We start from the raw sequence: 16,567 nt of genomic DNA, 5'->3' as shown, positions 1-16,567 counted from the left end.
TCCTGGCTGGTCCAGGCGTGTAGTGTGATCTTGACTCCTGGCTGGTCCAGGCGTGTAGTGTGATCTTGACTCCTGGCTGGTCCAGGCGTGTAGTGTGATCTTGACTCCTGGCTGGTCCAGACGTGTAGTGTGATCTTGACTCCTGGCTGGTCCAGGTGTGTAGTGTGATCTTGACTCCTGGCTGGTCCAGGCGTGTAGTGTGATCTTGACTCCTGGCTGGTCCAGGCGTGTAGTGTGATCTTGACTCCTGGCTGGTGCAGGCGTGTAGTGTGATCTTGACTCCTGGCTGGTCCAGGCGTGTAGTGTGATCTTGACTCCTGGCTGGTCCAGACGTGTAGTGTGATCTTGACTCCTGGCTGGTCCAGGCGTGTAGTGTGATCTTGACTCCTGGCTGGTCCAGGCGTGTAGTGTGATCTTGACTCCTGGCTGGTCCAGGCGTGTAGTGTGATCTTGACTCCTGGCTGGTCCAGGCGTGTAGTGCGATCTTGACTCCTGGCTGGTCCAGACGTGTAGTGTGATCTTGACTCCTGGCTGGTCCAGGCGTGTAGTGTGATCTTGACTCCTGGCTGGTCCAGGCGTGTAGTGTGATCTTGACTCCTGGCTGGTCCAGGCGTGTAGTGTGATCTTGACTCCTGGCTGGTCCAGGCGTGTAGTGTGATCTTGACTCCTGGCTGGTCCAGGCGTGTAGTGTGATCTTGACTCCTGGCTGGTGCAGACGTTTCTGAGATTTTTAACTTCTTTTTCACACTGGAAAATTACTCAAAAAATACAATAGGTAAAGATAAACTTTATTTGCTTTATTTGTTATCATTTCATTTACTTGCTTTTCTAGTCTCACCTTTAGATACAGCTGCTTAAAACCACTTGAATTGGTCTGTTCATCGACTATCTCAGCTTCTTGGAGATCAGTGTTCGATCCCCCGACTCTCAGAAGCGGTTGTGCAGCACTCCTCTAGTCTGTCCTCATAACCCTTCTCCTTGTCCTCATGTGCTATGCAGACATGTACTGTGCACACATGTACTGTGCACACATGTGATATGTAGGCATGGAGTATGTAGGCATGGAGTATGTAGGCATGGAGTATGTAGGCATGGAGTATGTAGGCATGGAGTATGTAGACATGGAGTATGTAGGCATGGAGTATGTAGGCATGGAGTATGTAGGCATGGAGTATGTAGGCATGGAGTATGTAGGCATGGAGTATGTAGGCATGGAGTATGTAGACATGGAGTATGTAGGCATGGAGTATGTAGGCATGGAGTATGTAGGCATGGAGTATGTAGACATGGAGTATGTAGGCATGGAGTATGTAGGCATGGAGTATGTAGGCATGGAGTATGTAGGCATGGAGTATGTAGACATGGAGTATGTAGGCATGGAGTATGTAGGCATGGAGTATGTAGGCATGGAGTATGTAGGCATGTGGTATGTAGACAAACTGCCTTAGCTCTTTCTTCTCATAACCTCCCCTTTTGGTCGTAATAGATAACAAGATATAGGACATTCAGAGAACCTTAATTGGCGTCCTATCTTATCCAATACTCAACTCAAGTGAGTATTGCACATTATTGCATGAAAAGGACGTCATAGACGTCAACATACGATCTATTGCAATAGACGTTTCGTCCAACGATGTGAGTTTTAACGGGTGAGTTGTTGTTTTTTGAGTTACGTTTGGGTTTTTTTGAGTTACGTTTGGGTTTTTTTGAGTTACGTTTGGGTTTTTTGGGGTTACGGTTGGGTTTTTGGGGGTTACGTTTGGGTGAACTTATTGTGGGTTTGCGAGTTCTGTCCTCAATCTATGAATACAAATAATTTTAAGACGTGTTATTTTAGAATTGTTGCAAATGGTTGCAACTTCAGGATAAAAGTTTAACAAAGTAATTTGTACCATTTGTACGTCTGATTTACGCCGTTCTACGTTATAACCTCCTCCGGCGTCATCACAACCTCCAGCTGCCTCATCACAACCTCCAGCTGCCTCATCACAACCTCCAGCTGCCTCATCACAACCTCACAGCAACAGTGAACAGCTTCCAGCCACAGTGTACAGCTTCCAGCCACAGTGTTCAGCTTCCAGCATCAGTATACAGCTTCCAGCCACAGTGTACAGCTTCCAGCCACAGTGTGCAGCTTCCAGCCACAGTGTACAGCTTCCAGCCACAGTGTTCAGCTTCCAGCCACAGTGTACAGCTTCCAGCCACAGTGTACAGCTTCCAGCCACAGTGTACAGCTTCCAGCCACAGTGTACAGCTTCCAGCCACAGTGTACAGCTTCCAGCCACAGTGTACAGCTTCCAGCCACAGTGTTCAGCTTCCAGCCACAGTGTACAGCTTCCAGCCACAGTGAACAGCTTCCAGCCACAGTGTACAGCTTCCAGCCACAGTGTACAGCTTCCAGCCACAGTGTTCAGCTTCCAGCCACAGTGTACAGCTTCCAGCCACAGTGTTCAGCTTCCAGCCACAGTGTACAGCTTCCAGCCACAGTGTACAGCTTCCAGCCACGGTGTACAGCTTCCAGCCACAGTGTACAGCTTCCAGCCACAGTGTACAGCTTCCAGCCACAGTGTGCAGCTTCCAGCCACAGTGTACAGCTTCCAGCCACAGTGTACAGCTTCCAGCCACAGTGTACAGCTTCCAGCCACAGTGTACAGCTTTCAACCACAGAGTACAGCTTCCAGTCACAGTGTACAGCTTCCAGCCACAGAGTACAGCTTCCAGCATCAGTATACAGCTTCCAGCCACAGAGTACAGCTTCCAGCATCAGTATACGGCTTCCAGCCACAGAGTACAGCTTCCAGCATCAGTATACGGCTTCCAGCCACAGAGTACAGCTTCCAGCATCAGTATACGGCTTCCAGCCACAGTGTGCAGCTTCCAGCAACAGTGTACAGCTTCCAGCCACAGAGTGCAGCTTCCAGCAACAGTGTACAGCTTCCAGCCACAGAGTGCAGCTTCCAGCAACAGTGTACAGCTTCCAGCCACAGAGTGCAGCTTCCAGCATCAGTATACAGCTTCCAGCCACAGCTTCCAGCATCAGTATACAGCTTCCAGCCTCAGCTTCCAGCATCAGTATACAGCTTCCAGCCACAGCTTCCAGCATCAGTATACAGCTTCCAGCCACAGCTTCCAGCATCAGCATGGTGTGATTCCAGCGGCGTCGACCTCCAAGCTTACGGTTAAGCAGCTTACAAGGCTCAAGGCTTCACAGCCTCAAGCTGAGGCAACAAAGACCGCATCAACACTGTTGCAAAGCTTTTGTTCATATCGCTTTCTCTGTCTTTGACTTCCACTGCTTGATCTGTGTCACTGTGGCACACAGCCAGGTGGAACAGTTTACACTCGTGCTGGGGGAACAGTTTACTCGTGCTGGGGGAACAGTTTACTCGTGCTGGTGGAACAGTTTACATTCTTGCTGGGGGAACAGTTTATACGTGCTGGTGGAACAGTTTACACTTTCTGGTGGAACAGTTTATATTCTTGCTGGTGGAACAGTTTATACGTGCTGGTGGAACAGTTTACACTTGCTGGTGGAACAGTTTACATTCTTGCTGGTGGAACAGTTTACACTCGTGCTGGTGGAACAGTTTACACTCGTGCTGGTGGAACAGTTTACACTTGCTGGGGGAACAGTTTATACTCGTGCTGGTGGAACAGTTTACACTCGTGCTGGTGGAACAGTTTACACTTCCGTGTGAAACCCCCTAAAACACACACACATACACACGTTGGTGGCTAAGTGGATAGCACGCTGTCCACGTAATCCTGTGGCATGGGTTCGATTCCCGGCGCCGGCGAGGAACAATGGGTAGAGTTTCTTTCACCCTGATGCCCTTGTTACCTAGCAGTAAATAGGTACCTGGGAGTTAGATAGCTGTTACGGGCTGCTTCCTGGGTGTGTGTGTGTGTGTGAGAGAGAAAAAAAATAGTTATTAGTTAGTAACAGTTGATTGGTTGAGAGGCGGGCCGAAAGAGCAGAGCTCAACCCCCGCAAGCCCAACTAGGTGAATACATGGGTCATTCAAAATAGTGAGGCAGTAATATCGTCAGAGGTCCAGCAGAGAGAAGAGGTCCAGCAGAGAGAAGAGGTCCAGCAGAGAGAAGAGGTCCAGCAGAGAGAAGAGGTCCAGCAGAGAGAAGAGGTCCAGCAGAGAGAAGAGGTCCAGCAGAGAGAAGAGGTCCAGCCCTTGTTATGATTCTGGACGGGTTCCAGCTTCTTCACCTCTCTCTCTCTCTTCCTCTTTCTCCCCCCCCCCCCCCCTCTCTCTCTCTCTCTCTCTCTCTCTCTCTCTCTCTCTCTCTCTCTCTCTCTCTCTCTCTTTCTCTCTTTCAGTTAATCTTCCTCTCTGTCTCCTTCCGTCTCTCCGTGTCTCTCACTCTCCATTTCTCCCGCACTCTGCTCTGTCTCTTGTTCCTTTTTATTCTCACCCCCCCCCCACTCCTCCTTTTCATTCTCTCTTTCTCTTCCCACTTTTCTCCTCCGTTGATCCTGCTACTCTCGCCTCTCTTTCCTATTCCTGATTTTTGCTTACATCTTGCCAAACTAAAAACTTAAATACAACAGGAATATCATTCAATCCTTATTGTATAATACAATAAACGTTTTGCTATCCAAATAACTCACTTGAATCTTGTGACAAGAGCAGCTTATGCCCCATTATGTGAATTTATTATTGTATTCTGTATGAGCCTTCAAGTTGTAAGCCGATTCACTTTCGTCCTCAAAATGTGTTCTTTTTCTTACTAAAAAGCTTACATTTTCCCTCCACAAAAATTTTATTTTCCTTCCTCAAAACGATTTTATTTTATCCTCAAAATGTTTTTTATTTTATTTTCTCAAAATGTTGCAATTTCCTTTCTCAGAATGTTTCATTTTCCTTCCTCAAAACTTTTAACTTTTTATCTCAATAAGTCTCTCTTTTTTTTTCCTTTCCCAATTGTTGTTTTATCTTTCCATACATTCTCATTCGCGTCCCTTTCCAGTCATCTCTCTCAAATCCTCGCATCTTTTTCTATTCTAACCTTCGCTCTTCCACATTCCTTTTCCTTCACTTCCCTTTTACCAACTGTCCCTCCCCTCCTCTCTGTCCTTCCTCCCTCCCTCCCTCCCTCCCTCACCCTCCAAAGCCCAATCGCTCTCCATCAGTCAAGTGTGACAGGACCCGCTACCCGGGACCCGCCGGTGTCGACGCTCGGGCAAAAGTACAATCCCACATAATATTTCTTTGTCTTTTTTGTACAGCTCTTTCCGTTCCTTTGCTTTATTCTGCTCTTGCTATCCTCCTCTCCCTCTTTCTCTCTCTCTCTCTCTCTCCATCTCTCTCTCTTTCTCCCTCTCTCTCTCCCTCTCTCTCTCTCTCTCTGTGGACCGTCTGATCACAAGTTATGCCGCTAGCATCTCCATCAATGAGAGATCAGTCTCGGTTCGTTGCAATTACATTCCGGTATATTTCATGAACTAGCCATTAGGGGTTCCTCTCCTGTACCTCCACCGCGGGATATACTTTGGCTATCACAACTTCGCCAGGGTCTCGTTATCATATATATTCGCAATTTCCACACAAGAAGCGTTTGCGGATTGTGGTGGAAAAATTCTTCTTTGGCGAAAATACGTCAAATTTGGATCTCATTTAGGTCTGATGCTGAGCTTGTGAGGCAATACTGTGGTCTGTTTATCATAACGTACACCTGTCTAATACAGCTGGACTCACAGCTGTCTAATACAGCTGGACTCACAGCTGTCCAATACAGCTGGACTCACATCTGTCCAATACAGCTAGACTCACACCTGTCCAGACGCGAACGGCTCCAGGGCGTATCCAAGACTGACCCCGTTTATCCCCCTAGGAAAAACACGTGGAAGACTGAAGTAGCAGATTCAGAAAGACTGGAAAAGACTAAGGTAGCAGACTTGGGGTGACTGGGAAAGACTGAAATGGTTGTGGGGGGGGGGAGAAGGTCTCAGAAAACAAACCAGAGGTATGAAACCAGTAGCCGTTGATCCAACAACCAATCACCAATCACCAGGATACCAAATCACCCTGGTGAAAAGCCCTTTTTAGATAACAATCTGACTTGTAATTACGGTAAAATTCTGTTATCTTGTGACTAAAGGTCAGAAAACCCCCAACAAAAGTATTAAAAATACATATAACTAATCCATTTTTGTAAATTAACTAACAACAAGAATTTAATACAATTGTATTAACAAGAACATAATACAATTGTATTAACAAGAACATAATACAATTGTATTAACAAGAACATAATACAATTGTATTAACAAGAACATAATACAATTGTATTAACAAGAACATAATACAATTGTATTAACAAGAACATAATACAATTGTATTAACAAGAACATAATACAATTGTATTAACAAGAACATAATACAATTTTATTAACAAGAACTTAATACAATTATCAAAATTAAAATGCCTGAAGTTTTTTTCAATAAATATATAATTTCAAGAGAGTTGGGGATCAGTAAATGTTTTGTAAAACATTGTAAATGTTTTGTAAAACATTGTAAATGTTTTGTAAAACATTGCAAATGTTTTAGGAATGGATGAATATTCTTTATTACCTGTTATCACTTTTTATTTAGTTTAAATTAATTTCCATAATTTAATTTATTTCCAAATAATAAAATTGAGAGATAAATCTGGAATACTGTTCTCTGAGCTCTTCAATAATTCATAAATTTAATTGAAAATGCAGCATAAAATCTATGGAAGAAACACGTATAATGAACAAAATACGTATTTTGTATATATGTATATATAAACACTAAGTATACATTTGTATACATAACACTATAAATTATATATATATATATATATATATATATATATGTCGTACCTAGTAGCCAGAACGCACTTCTCAGCCTACTATGCATGGCCCGATTTGCCTAATAAGCCAAGTTTTCCTGAATTAATATATTTTCACAAATTTTTTTCTTACGAAATGATAAAGCTACTCATTTCATTATGTATGAGGTCAATTTTTTTTTATTGGAGTTAAAATTAACGTAGATATATGACCGAACCTAACCAACCCTACCTAACCTAACCTAACCTATCTTCATAGGTTAGGTTAGGTTAAGTAGCCGAAAACGTTAGGTTAGGTTTGGTTAGGTAGGTTAGGTAGTCGAAAAACAATTAATTCATGAAAACTTGGCTTATTAGGCAAATCGGGCCTTGCATAGTAGGCTGAGGAGTGCGTTCTGGCTACTAGATACGACATATATATATATATATAGAGCTTAAATATCTTCGATTTTTTATACCTGCATTTGGGTGAGGTGAAAACAAACTTTCAACACAAGCCAGAACACGAAACAATGGGTATTGAAGGTAAGAATGGAAGTAATTGCAGAGTAATATATATATATATATATATATATATATATATATATATATATATATATATATATACACACACAGGTCTAATATACAAATATTGTTGTAGTTTTAATTCAATAAAAATCGTAGAAATTTCAAAGAAAAATCTTACACATTTTCTATAACAATTGAAAGAGAAATTATAGAGGATCATTTATATCATATACACACTGTTTGACCTGACAAAAGACCTTCACTCGTAAATATAACAATTTTCCACACATAATCCACACAACTCTGTAGCTCGCTGAGCGAACAAAATAAATATATATTGAGATCCTTAGTGACAAAAAAATATATATAGGAATAATTCCTGAATGAGGTATTCATAGGAGTATCGACAACAGCGACACACTCCGACTTCACTGGAGTACCACTTGAATATCTCCGGAGTCCCAGTTAACAGTATCTACCTCAAGTTAATTATAATCAAAGATAACCATTTGATAGGCATAACTATAACTACTGAGTTATCTGTGCTCGAACACAGTGAGTAGTTAGGTAGTTGGGGGGGGGGGGTGATATTATATGAGGACCTAGTTGGTCTTTAGGAGGAAGAGAAGATAATTACCCGTTATCTACTGTAGATAACAGTATCTACTGCATATAACATTATCTACTGCAGACCACGAGAAAATCTACGCGGGCTGTGAGGGGGAGGGGCGCGAACCTACGACCCCAGGGTTGTCAGTCGCGTATTCTACCACTCTACCACTCATTGATATCTATCACGTTAGTGCGATTTCTGTGTTACTAAAGATAACATTATCTACTGTTGATAACAGTCTCTACTGTTGATAACATTATCTACTGTTGATAACATTATCTACTGTTGATAACATTATCTACTGTTGATAACATTATCTACTGTTGATAACATTATCTACTGTTGATAACATTATCTACTGTTGATAACATTATCTACTGTTGATAACATTATCTACTGTTGATAACATTATTTACTGTAGGTATCATTATCAACAATTATAGTCTACTTTCATCTTGGTATTTCTCTTAATTAATTATTAAAAACGTTGGAGTGAAAATAATAGACATGTAACAATGTCCGTGACCATGTTATACGTATCAATGTCCGTGTCAGTTTCCGTGACCATGTACGTGACAATGACACGTGACACTGACACGTGACAATGTCCAAGTCAATATAGACACAATAATAGATATACATATAGTAGTAAAATACGAAATATAGATAGGAGTAGTGGGATACCTGGTGAGTATATTATTTAGAATGTAAACCATTCTAAATCTAAATCTAAATAGGCAATGTTTCTGTAAAGACAAATCATGCCTGATCATCCTAACATCATTATTAAACGTTGTTGTTGACCAATCAGGGGACAAACAGCTTCATTCTGGACATCCAACATGATTTCGTGGGATGGAGTACCAATAAGACATGACAGAGCTCCATGGTGAAGGAGTACCAACCGGACTGGTCCCAGAGAGACATGTCACGCCACCAGTAGCAACATGGAACTGAAGAGACGTTATATGTGAAGAAAATTGTTTCGAAATGCCTCTTCATATCATTCTCGCTTCCTCATCTCTCTCTCAGCCACCGTTGGCTGAGGCCACAACACCACCCACCACAACACCACCCACCACAACACCACCCACCACAACACCACCCACAACACCACCCACCACAACACCGCCCACAACACCACCCACCACAACACAACACCACCCACAACACCACCCACAACACCACCCACCACAACACCACCCACCACAACACAACACCACCCACAACACCACCCACAACACCACCCACCACAACACCACCCACCACAACACAACACCACCCACAACACCACCCACCACAACACCACCACCACAACACCACCCACCACAACACAACACCACCCACAACACCACCCACCACAACACCACCCACCACAACACCACCCACCACAACACCACCCACAACACCACCCACCACAACACCACCCACCACAACACCACCACCACAACACCACCCACCACAACACCACCCACCACAACACCACCCACCACAACACCACCCACAACACCACCCACCACAACACCACCCACAACACCACCCACCACAACACCACCCACCACAACACCACCCACCACAACACCACCCTCCACAACACCACCCACCACAACACCACCCACCACAACACCACCCACCACAACACCACCCACCACAACACCACCCATCACAACACCGCCCACCACAACACCACCCACCACAACACCACCCATCACAACACCACCCATCACAACACTACCCTCCACAACACCACCCACCACAACACCACCCACCACAACACCGCCCACCACAACACCACCCACCACAACACCACCCACAACACCACCCGCCACAACACCACCCGCCACAACACCACCCATCACAACACCACCCATCACAACACTACCCTCCACAACACCGCCCACCACAACACCACCCACCACAACACCACCCACCACAACACCACCCATCACAACACCACCCATCACAACACCACCCACCACAACACCACCCTCCACAACACCACCCGCCACAACACCACCCGCCACAACACCACCCATCACAACACCACCCATCACAACACTACCCTCCACAACACCGCCCACCACAACACCACCCACCACAACACCACCCACCACAACACCACCCATCACAACACCACCCACCACAACACCACCCACCACAACACCACCCATCACAACACCACCCATCACAACACTACCCTCCACAACACCGCCCACCACAACACCACCCACCACAACACCACCCACCACAACACCACCCACCACAACACCACCCATCACAACACCGCCCACCACAACACCACCCACCACAACACCACCCACCACAACACCACCCACCACAACACCACCCATCACAACACCGCCCACCACAACACCACCCACCACAACACCACCCATCACAACACCACCCATCACAACACTACCCTCCACAACACCACCCACCACAACACCACCCACCACAACACCACCCGCCACAACACCACCTACCACAACACCACCTACCACAACACCACCCATCACAACACCACCCACCACAACACCACCCACAACACCACCCTCCACAACACTACCCTCCACAACACCACCCTCCACAACACTACCCTCCACAACACCGCCCACCACAACACCACCCACAACACCACCCTCCACAACACTACCCTCCACAACACCACCCACAACACCACCCTCCACAACACCGCCCACCACAACACCACCCACAACACCACCCTCCACAACACTACCCTCCACAACACCACCCACAACACCACCCTCCACAACACTACCCTCCACAACACCACCCTCCACAACACTACCCTCCACAACACCACCCACCACAACACCACCCTCCACAACACTACCCTCCACAACACCACCCACCACAACACCACCCACCACAACACCACCCACCACAACACCACCCACCACAACACCACCCACCACAACACCACCCACCACAACACCACCCTCCACAACACTACCCTCCACAACACCACCCACCACAACACCACACGCCACAACACCACCACCACAACACCACCCTCCACAACACCACCCTCCACAACACCACCCACCACAACACCACCCTCCACAACACCACCCACCACAACACCACCTACCACAACACCGTCCACCACAACACCTGAGTGTGGTTGAGGGGCGCCGGTTCCCTGGGTACTTTCACCGTTGGCTTCTAATTAAGGGCGGTCCCTGGCCAGGCCTCGCCAGGTGGGGCTTCCTTCTCCACACCTGAGAGAGAGAGAGAGAGAGAGAGAGAGAGAGAGAGAGAGAGAGAGAGAGAGAGAGAGAGAGAGAGAGAGAGAGAGAGAGAGAGAGAGAGAGAGAGAGGACGGAGGGGGAAGTGAGGGTGAAGAAAAAGAGAGGGGCAGGATATGGAGAGAGAAGCGAGTAGGTAGGGAATGGAAGGGAAGGATAAGTAGGGAGGGAGAGGAAGGGAGGGATAGATAGGAGGTAGTAGAGAGAGAGAGAGAGAGAGAGAGACAGAGGGAGGGTGATGTTTCATGTTTCATGTTTCATTATATTTCTTGCTCCTTTGCTCTTCTTTCTAAACCTATTTCCCTCTCACGTCCTTCCTCCTGCTGTGGTATACCTCACAGTGTTCTCCTGCTGTGGTATACCTCACAGTGTTCTCCTGCTGTGGTATACCTCACAGTGTTCTCCTGCTGTGGTATACCTCACAGTGTTCTCCTGCTGTGGTATACCTCACAGTGTTCTCCTGCTGTGGTATACCTCCCAGTGTTCTCCTGCTGTGGTATACCTCAGTGTTCTCCTGCTGCGGTATACCTCAGTGTTCTCCTGCTGTAGTATACCTCCCAGTGTTCTCCTGATGTGGTATACCTCCCAGTGTTCTCCTGCTGTGGTATACCTCACAGTGTTCTCCTGCTGTGGTATACCTCACAGTGTTCTCCTGCTGTAGTATACCTCCCAGTGTTCTCCTGCTGTAGTATACCTCACAGTGTTCTCCTGCTGTAGTATACCTCACAGTGTTCTCCTGCTGTAGTATACCTCACAGTGTTCTCCTGCTGTAGTATACCTCCCAGTGTTCTCCTGCTGTGGTATACCTCACAGTGTTCTCCTGCTGTAGTATACCTCACAGTGCTCTCCAGCTGTGGTATACCTCACAGTGTTCTCCTGCTGTGGTTTACCTCACAGTGTTCTCCTGCTGTGGTATACCTCCCAGTGTTCTCCTGCTGTGGTATACCTCACAGTGTTCTCCTGCTGTAGTATACCTCACAGTGTTCTCCTGCTGTGGTATACCTCACAGTGTTCTGCTGCTGTGGTATACCTCACAGTGTTCTCCTGCTGTGGTATACATCACAGTGTTCTCCTGCTGTAGTATACCTCACAATGTTCTCCTGCTGTGGTATTCCTCCCAGTGTTCTCCTGCTGTGGTATACATCACAGTGTTCTCCTGATGTGGTATACCTCCCAGTGTTCTCCTGAAGTGGTATACCTCCCAGTGTTCTCCTGCTGTAGTATACCTCACAGTGTTCCCTTGCTGTGGTATACCTCCCAGTGTTCTCCTGCTGTGGTATACCTCACAATGTTCTCCTGCTGTAGTATACCTCCCAGTGTTCTCCTGCTGTGGTATACCTCCCAGTGTTCTCCTGCTGTGGTATACCTCACAATGTTCTCCTGCTGTAGTATACCTCACAGTGTTCCCTTGCTGTGGTATACCTCCCAGTGTTCTGCTGCTGCGGTATACCTCCCAGTGTTCTCCTGCTGTGGTATACCTCCCAGTGTTCTCCTGCTGTGGTTTACCTCACAGTGTTCTCCTGCTGTGGTATACCTCACAGTGTTCTCCTGCTGTGGTATACCTCCCAGTGTTCTCCTGCTGTGGTATACCTCATAGTGTTCTCCTGCTGTGGTATACCTCCCAGTGTTCTCCTGCTGTGGTTTACCTCACAGTGTTCTCCTGCTGTGGTATACCTCCCAGTGTCCTCCTGCTGTGGTATACCTCACAGTGTTCTCCTGTTGTAGTATACCTCACAGTGTTCTCCTGCTGTGGTATACCTCACAGTGTTCTCCTGCTGTAGTATACCTCACAGTGTTCTCCTGCTGTGGTATACCTCACAATGTTCTCCTGATGTGGTATACCTCCCAGTGTTCTCCTGCTGTGGTATACCTCACAATGTTCTCCTGCTGTGGTATACCTCACAGTGTTCTCCTGATGTGGTATACCTCCCAGTGTTCTCCTGCTGTGGTATACATCACAGTGTTCTCCTGCTGTGGTATACCTCCCAGTGTTCTCCTGATGTGGTATACCTCCCAGTGTTCTCCTGTGGTATACCTCCCAGTGTTCTGATGTGGTATACCTCACAGTGTTCTCCTGCTGTAGTATACCTCACAGTGTTCTCCTGCTGTAGTATACCTCACAGTGTTCTCCTGCTGTAGTATACCTCACAGTGTTCTCCTGCTGTGGTATACCTCACAGTGTTCTCCTGCTGTGGTATACCTCACAGTGTTCTCCTGCTGTGGTATACCTCACAGTGTTCTCCTGCTGTGGTATACCTCACAGTGTTCTCCTGCTGTAGTATACCTCACAGTGTTCTCCTGCTGTGGTATACCTCACAGTGTTCTCCTGCTGTAGTATACCTCACAGTGTTCTCCTGCTGTGGTATACCTCACAGTGTTCTCCTGCTGTGGTATACCTCACAGTCTTCTCCTGCTGTGGTATACCTCACAGTGTTCTCCTGCTCTGGTATACCTCACAATGTTCTCCTGCTGTGGTTTACCTCTCAGTGTTCTCCTGCTGTGGTTTACCTCTCAGTGTTCTCCTGCTCCAGTAGACTGGTAGCATCCACCTAGAATATAGTGTCAATACATCACCTACACCATAGCAACTTGGACAAAAAATTATATTCGTAGTCATATATAACCCCCCACCAAATGACAGAAGACCCAGACAGGAATATGATAGAAACAACTTGGCCACCATCAATATAATAGAGCAGCTTCTGGTGCTAGCAGGAACAGATCTGGACTACTAATCATGGGAGACTTCAACCATGGGAAGATAGATTAGGAGAACAGAGACCCACATGGAAGACCAGACACATGGAGAGCTAAGCTGCTGGACGTGGCAACAAAAAACTTTCTAAGCCGAAATCAATAACCGACAAGAATGAGAGAGGAAGATCAACCAGCCATGATTGATCTGATATTTATCCTAAATGAGTGGGATATAAAGGGAAGTCAAGATGGAAGCACCTTTGGGAATGAGTGATAATAGTGTATTGATCTTTGAGTACCTGGTAGAGCTAGGAAGTATCTCCCCCCGAAAAAGAACTAGGGAACAAGAGGCTGGCATACTGTAAGTAGAATTATGAAATGATGATAAGTTTCCTAAGAGATATACTATAGGACGCAGACCTCAGAGTGTGACACTCTTTGGAGTCACCCAAAAGTGTCAGGAGGCTGTAAACAGGTTCATCCCGGCCCGAAAGGAAAAATTCGAGAAACAAAAGAAGAATCCATGGTATAATAGGGCATGTATGGAAGCAAAGGAACTGAACAAAAGGGCGTGGAGGAACTTCCGAAATAACAGAACACCAGAAGGTAGAGAGAGATACCAGAGAACCAGGAATGAGTATGTTAGTGTGAGAAGAGAAGCTGAGAAAAGTTATGACAATGGTATTAGCAAGCAAAGTCAAGACCGAACCAAAGCTACTCCACAGTCACATCAGAAGGAAAACAACAGTGAAAGAACAGGTAGTGAAACTTAGAACAGGCGAGGACAGGTATACAGAGAATGACAAAGAGGTGTGTGATGAACTCAACAAGAGGTTCCAAGAGGTCTTCACAACAGAACAAGGTGAGGTCACTGTGCTAGGAGAAAGGGACGTAAACCAGGCGGCCTTGGAAGAGCTTGAAATTACGAGAGATGAGGTCAAGAGACACCTGTTGGATCTGGATGTAAGAAAGGCTGTTGGCCCAGACGGAATCACCATGGGTATTGAAAGAGTGTGCAGAGGCACTTTGCTTGCCACTCTCCATAGTGTATAGTAGGTCACTGGAGACGGGAGACCTACCAGAAATATTGAAGGCGAATGTGGTCCCAATATACAAAAAGGGTGACAGACAAGAGGCACTGAACTACAAGCCAGTGTCCTTGACTTGTATACCATGCAAGGTGATGGAGAAGATCGTGAGAAAACCTAGTAACACATCTGAAGAGAAGGAACTTCGTGACAACCCACCAACATGGGTTCAGGGAGGGTAAATCTTGCCTTACTGGCTTAACAGAAGTCTATGACCAGATGACAAAGATTAAGCTAGAAAGAGAAGGATGGGCGGACTGCATTTTCTTAGACAGTCGAAAAGCCTTTGACACAGTCCCCCATAAGAGGCTGGTACATAAGCTGAAGAGACAGGCAGGTGTAGCTGGTAAGATGCTCCAGTGGATAAGGGAGTATCTAAGCAATAGGAAGCAGAGAGTTACGGTGAGGGGTGAGACCTCAGAATGGCGTGAAGTCACCAATGGAGTCCCACAGGGCTCTGTACTCGGTATTATCCTGTTTCTAATATACGTAAATTATCTCCCGGAAGGTATAGATTCATTCCACTCAATGTTTGCTGACGACGCCAAAATTATGAGAAGAATTAAGACAGAGGAGGACAGCTTGAGGCTTCAAAAAGACCTAGACAAGCTGAAGGAATGGTCGAACAAATGAGTATTAGGGTTTAATCCAATCAAATGTAATGTAATGAAGATAGGGGTAGGGAGCAGGAGGCCAGATACAAGGTATCATTTTGGGAGATGAAATACTTCAGAGTCAGAGAAAGAAAAAGACTTGGGAGTTGATATCACGCCAGACCTGTCTCCTGCAGCCCATATCAAGAGGATACCATCAGCGGCATATACCAGGTTGGCTAACAAAAGAACTGCATTTCGAAACTTGTGTAAGGAATCATTCAGAACTTTGTGTACCACATATGTCAGACCAATCCTAGAGTACGCAGCTCCAGCATAGAGTCAATATCTAGTCAAGCATAAGACTAAACTGGAAAAGATTCAAAGGTTTGCCACCAGACAAGTATCCGAGCTGAGAGGTATGAGCTACGAGGAAGGACTACGGGAATTAAACCTCACGTCGCTGGAAGAAAGAAGAGTTAGGGGGGACATGATCCCCACATACAAGATTCTCAGAGAAATTGATAGGGTAGATAAAGACAGGCTATTTAACACAAGGGGCACACGCACTAGGGGACACAGGTGGAAACTGAGTGCCCAAATGAGCCACAGAGATATTAGAAAGAACTTTTTCAGTGTCAGAGTGGTTGACAAATGGAATGCATTAGGAAGTGATGTGGTGGAGGCTGACTCCATACACAGTTTCAAGTGTAGATATGATAGAGCCCAATAGGCTCAGGAATCTGTACACCAGTTGATTGACGGTTGAGAGGCGGGACCAAAGAGCCAGAGCTCAACCCCCGCAAGCACAAATAGATGAGTACAAGTGTTCCTCTCAGTTGTTGTATCTTACCTACACTGTTATTCTTCCCTATCATGCTCTCTTCCTCCTCCTCCTCCTCCTCCTCCTCCTCCTCCTCCTCCTGCTCCTCCACCTCCTCCTCCTCCTCCTCCTCCTCCCTC

General features: G+C 46.1%; 1 protein-coding gene across 1 annotated transcript in view; it reads left to right on the top strand.

Moving 5' to 3' along the window:
* The first annotated feature begins 1,046 nt into the window (after positions 1 to 1,046).
* LOC138370481 (fap1 adhesin-like) overlaps positions 1,047 to 16,567 on the top strand; it is a 19,483-nt gene continuing 3,962 nt past the window's right edge. Inside the window, exon 1 of the mRNA XM_069334850.1 lies at positions 1,047 to 1,426. Coding sequence (XP_069190951.1) covers positions 1,047 to 1,426 — 380 coding nt within the window. The remainder of the gene's footprint in view (positions 1,427 to 16,567) is intronic.

The sequence above is a fragment of the Procambarus clarkii genome, chromosome 32 (assembly GCF_040958095.1).
Source record: "Procambarus clarkii isolate CNS0578487 chromosome 32, FALCON_Pclarkii_2.0, whole genome shotgun sequence".
Taxonomy (NCBI): Eukaryota; Metazoa; Arthropoda; class Malacostraca; order Decapoda; family Cambaridae; genus Procambarus; species Procambarus clarkii.
The sequence above is the reverse complement of the archived record's forward strand: the minus strand, read 5'-3'. Positions and strand labels throughout refer to the sequence as shown.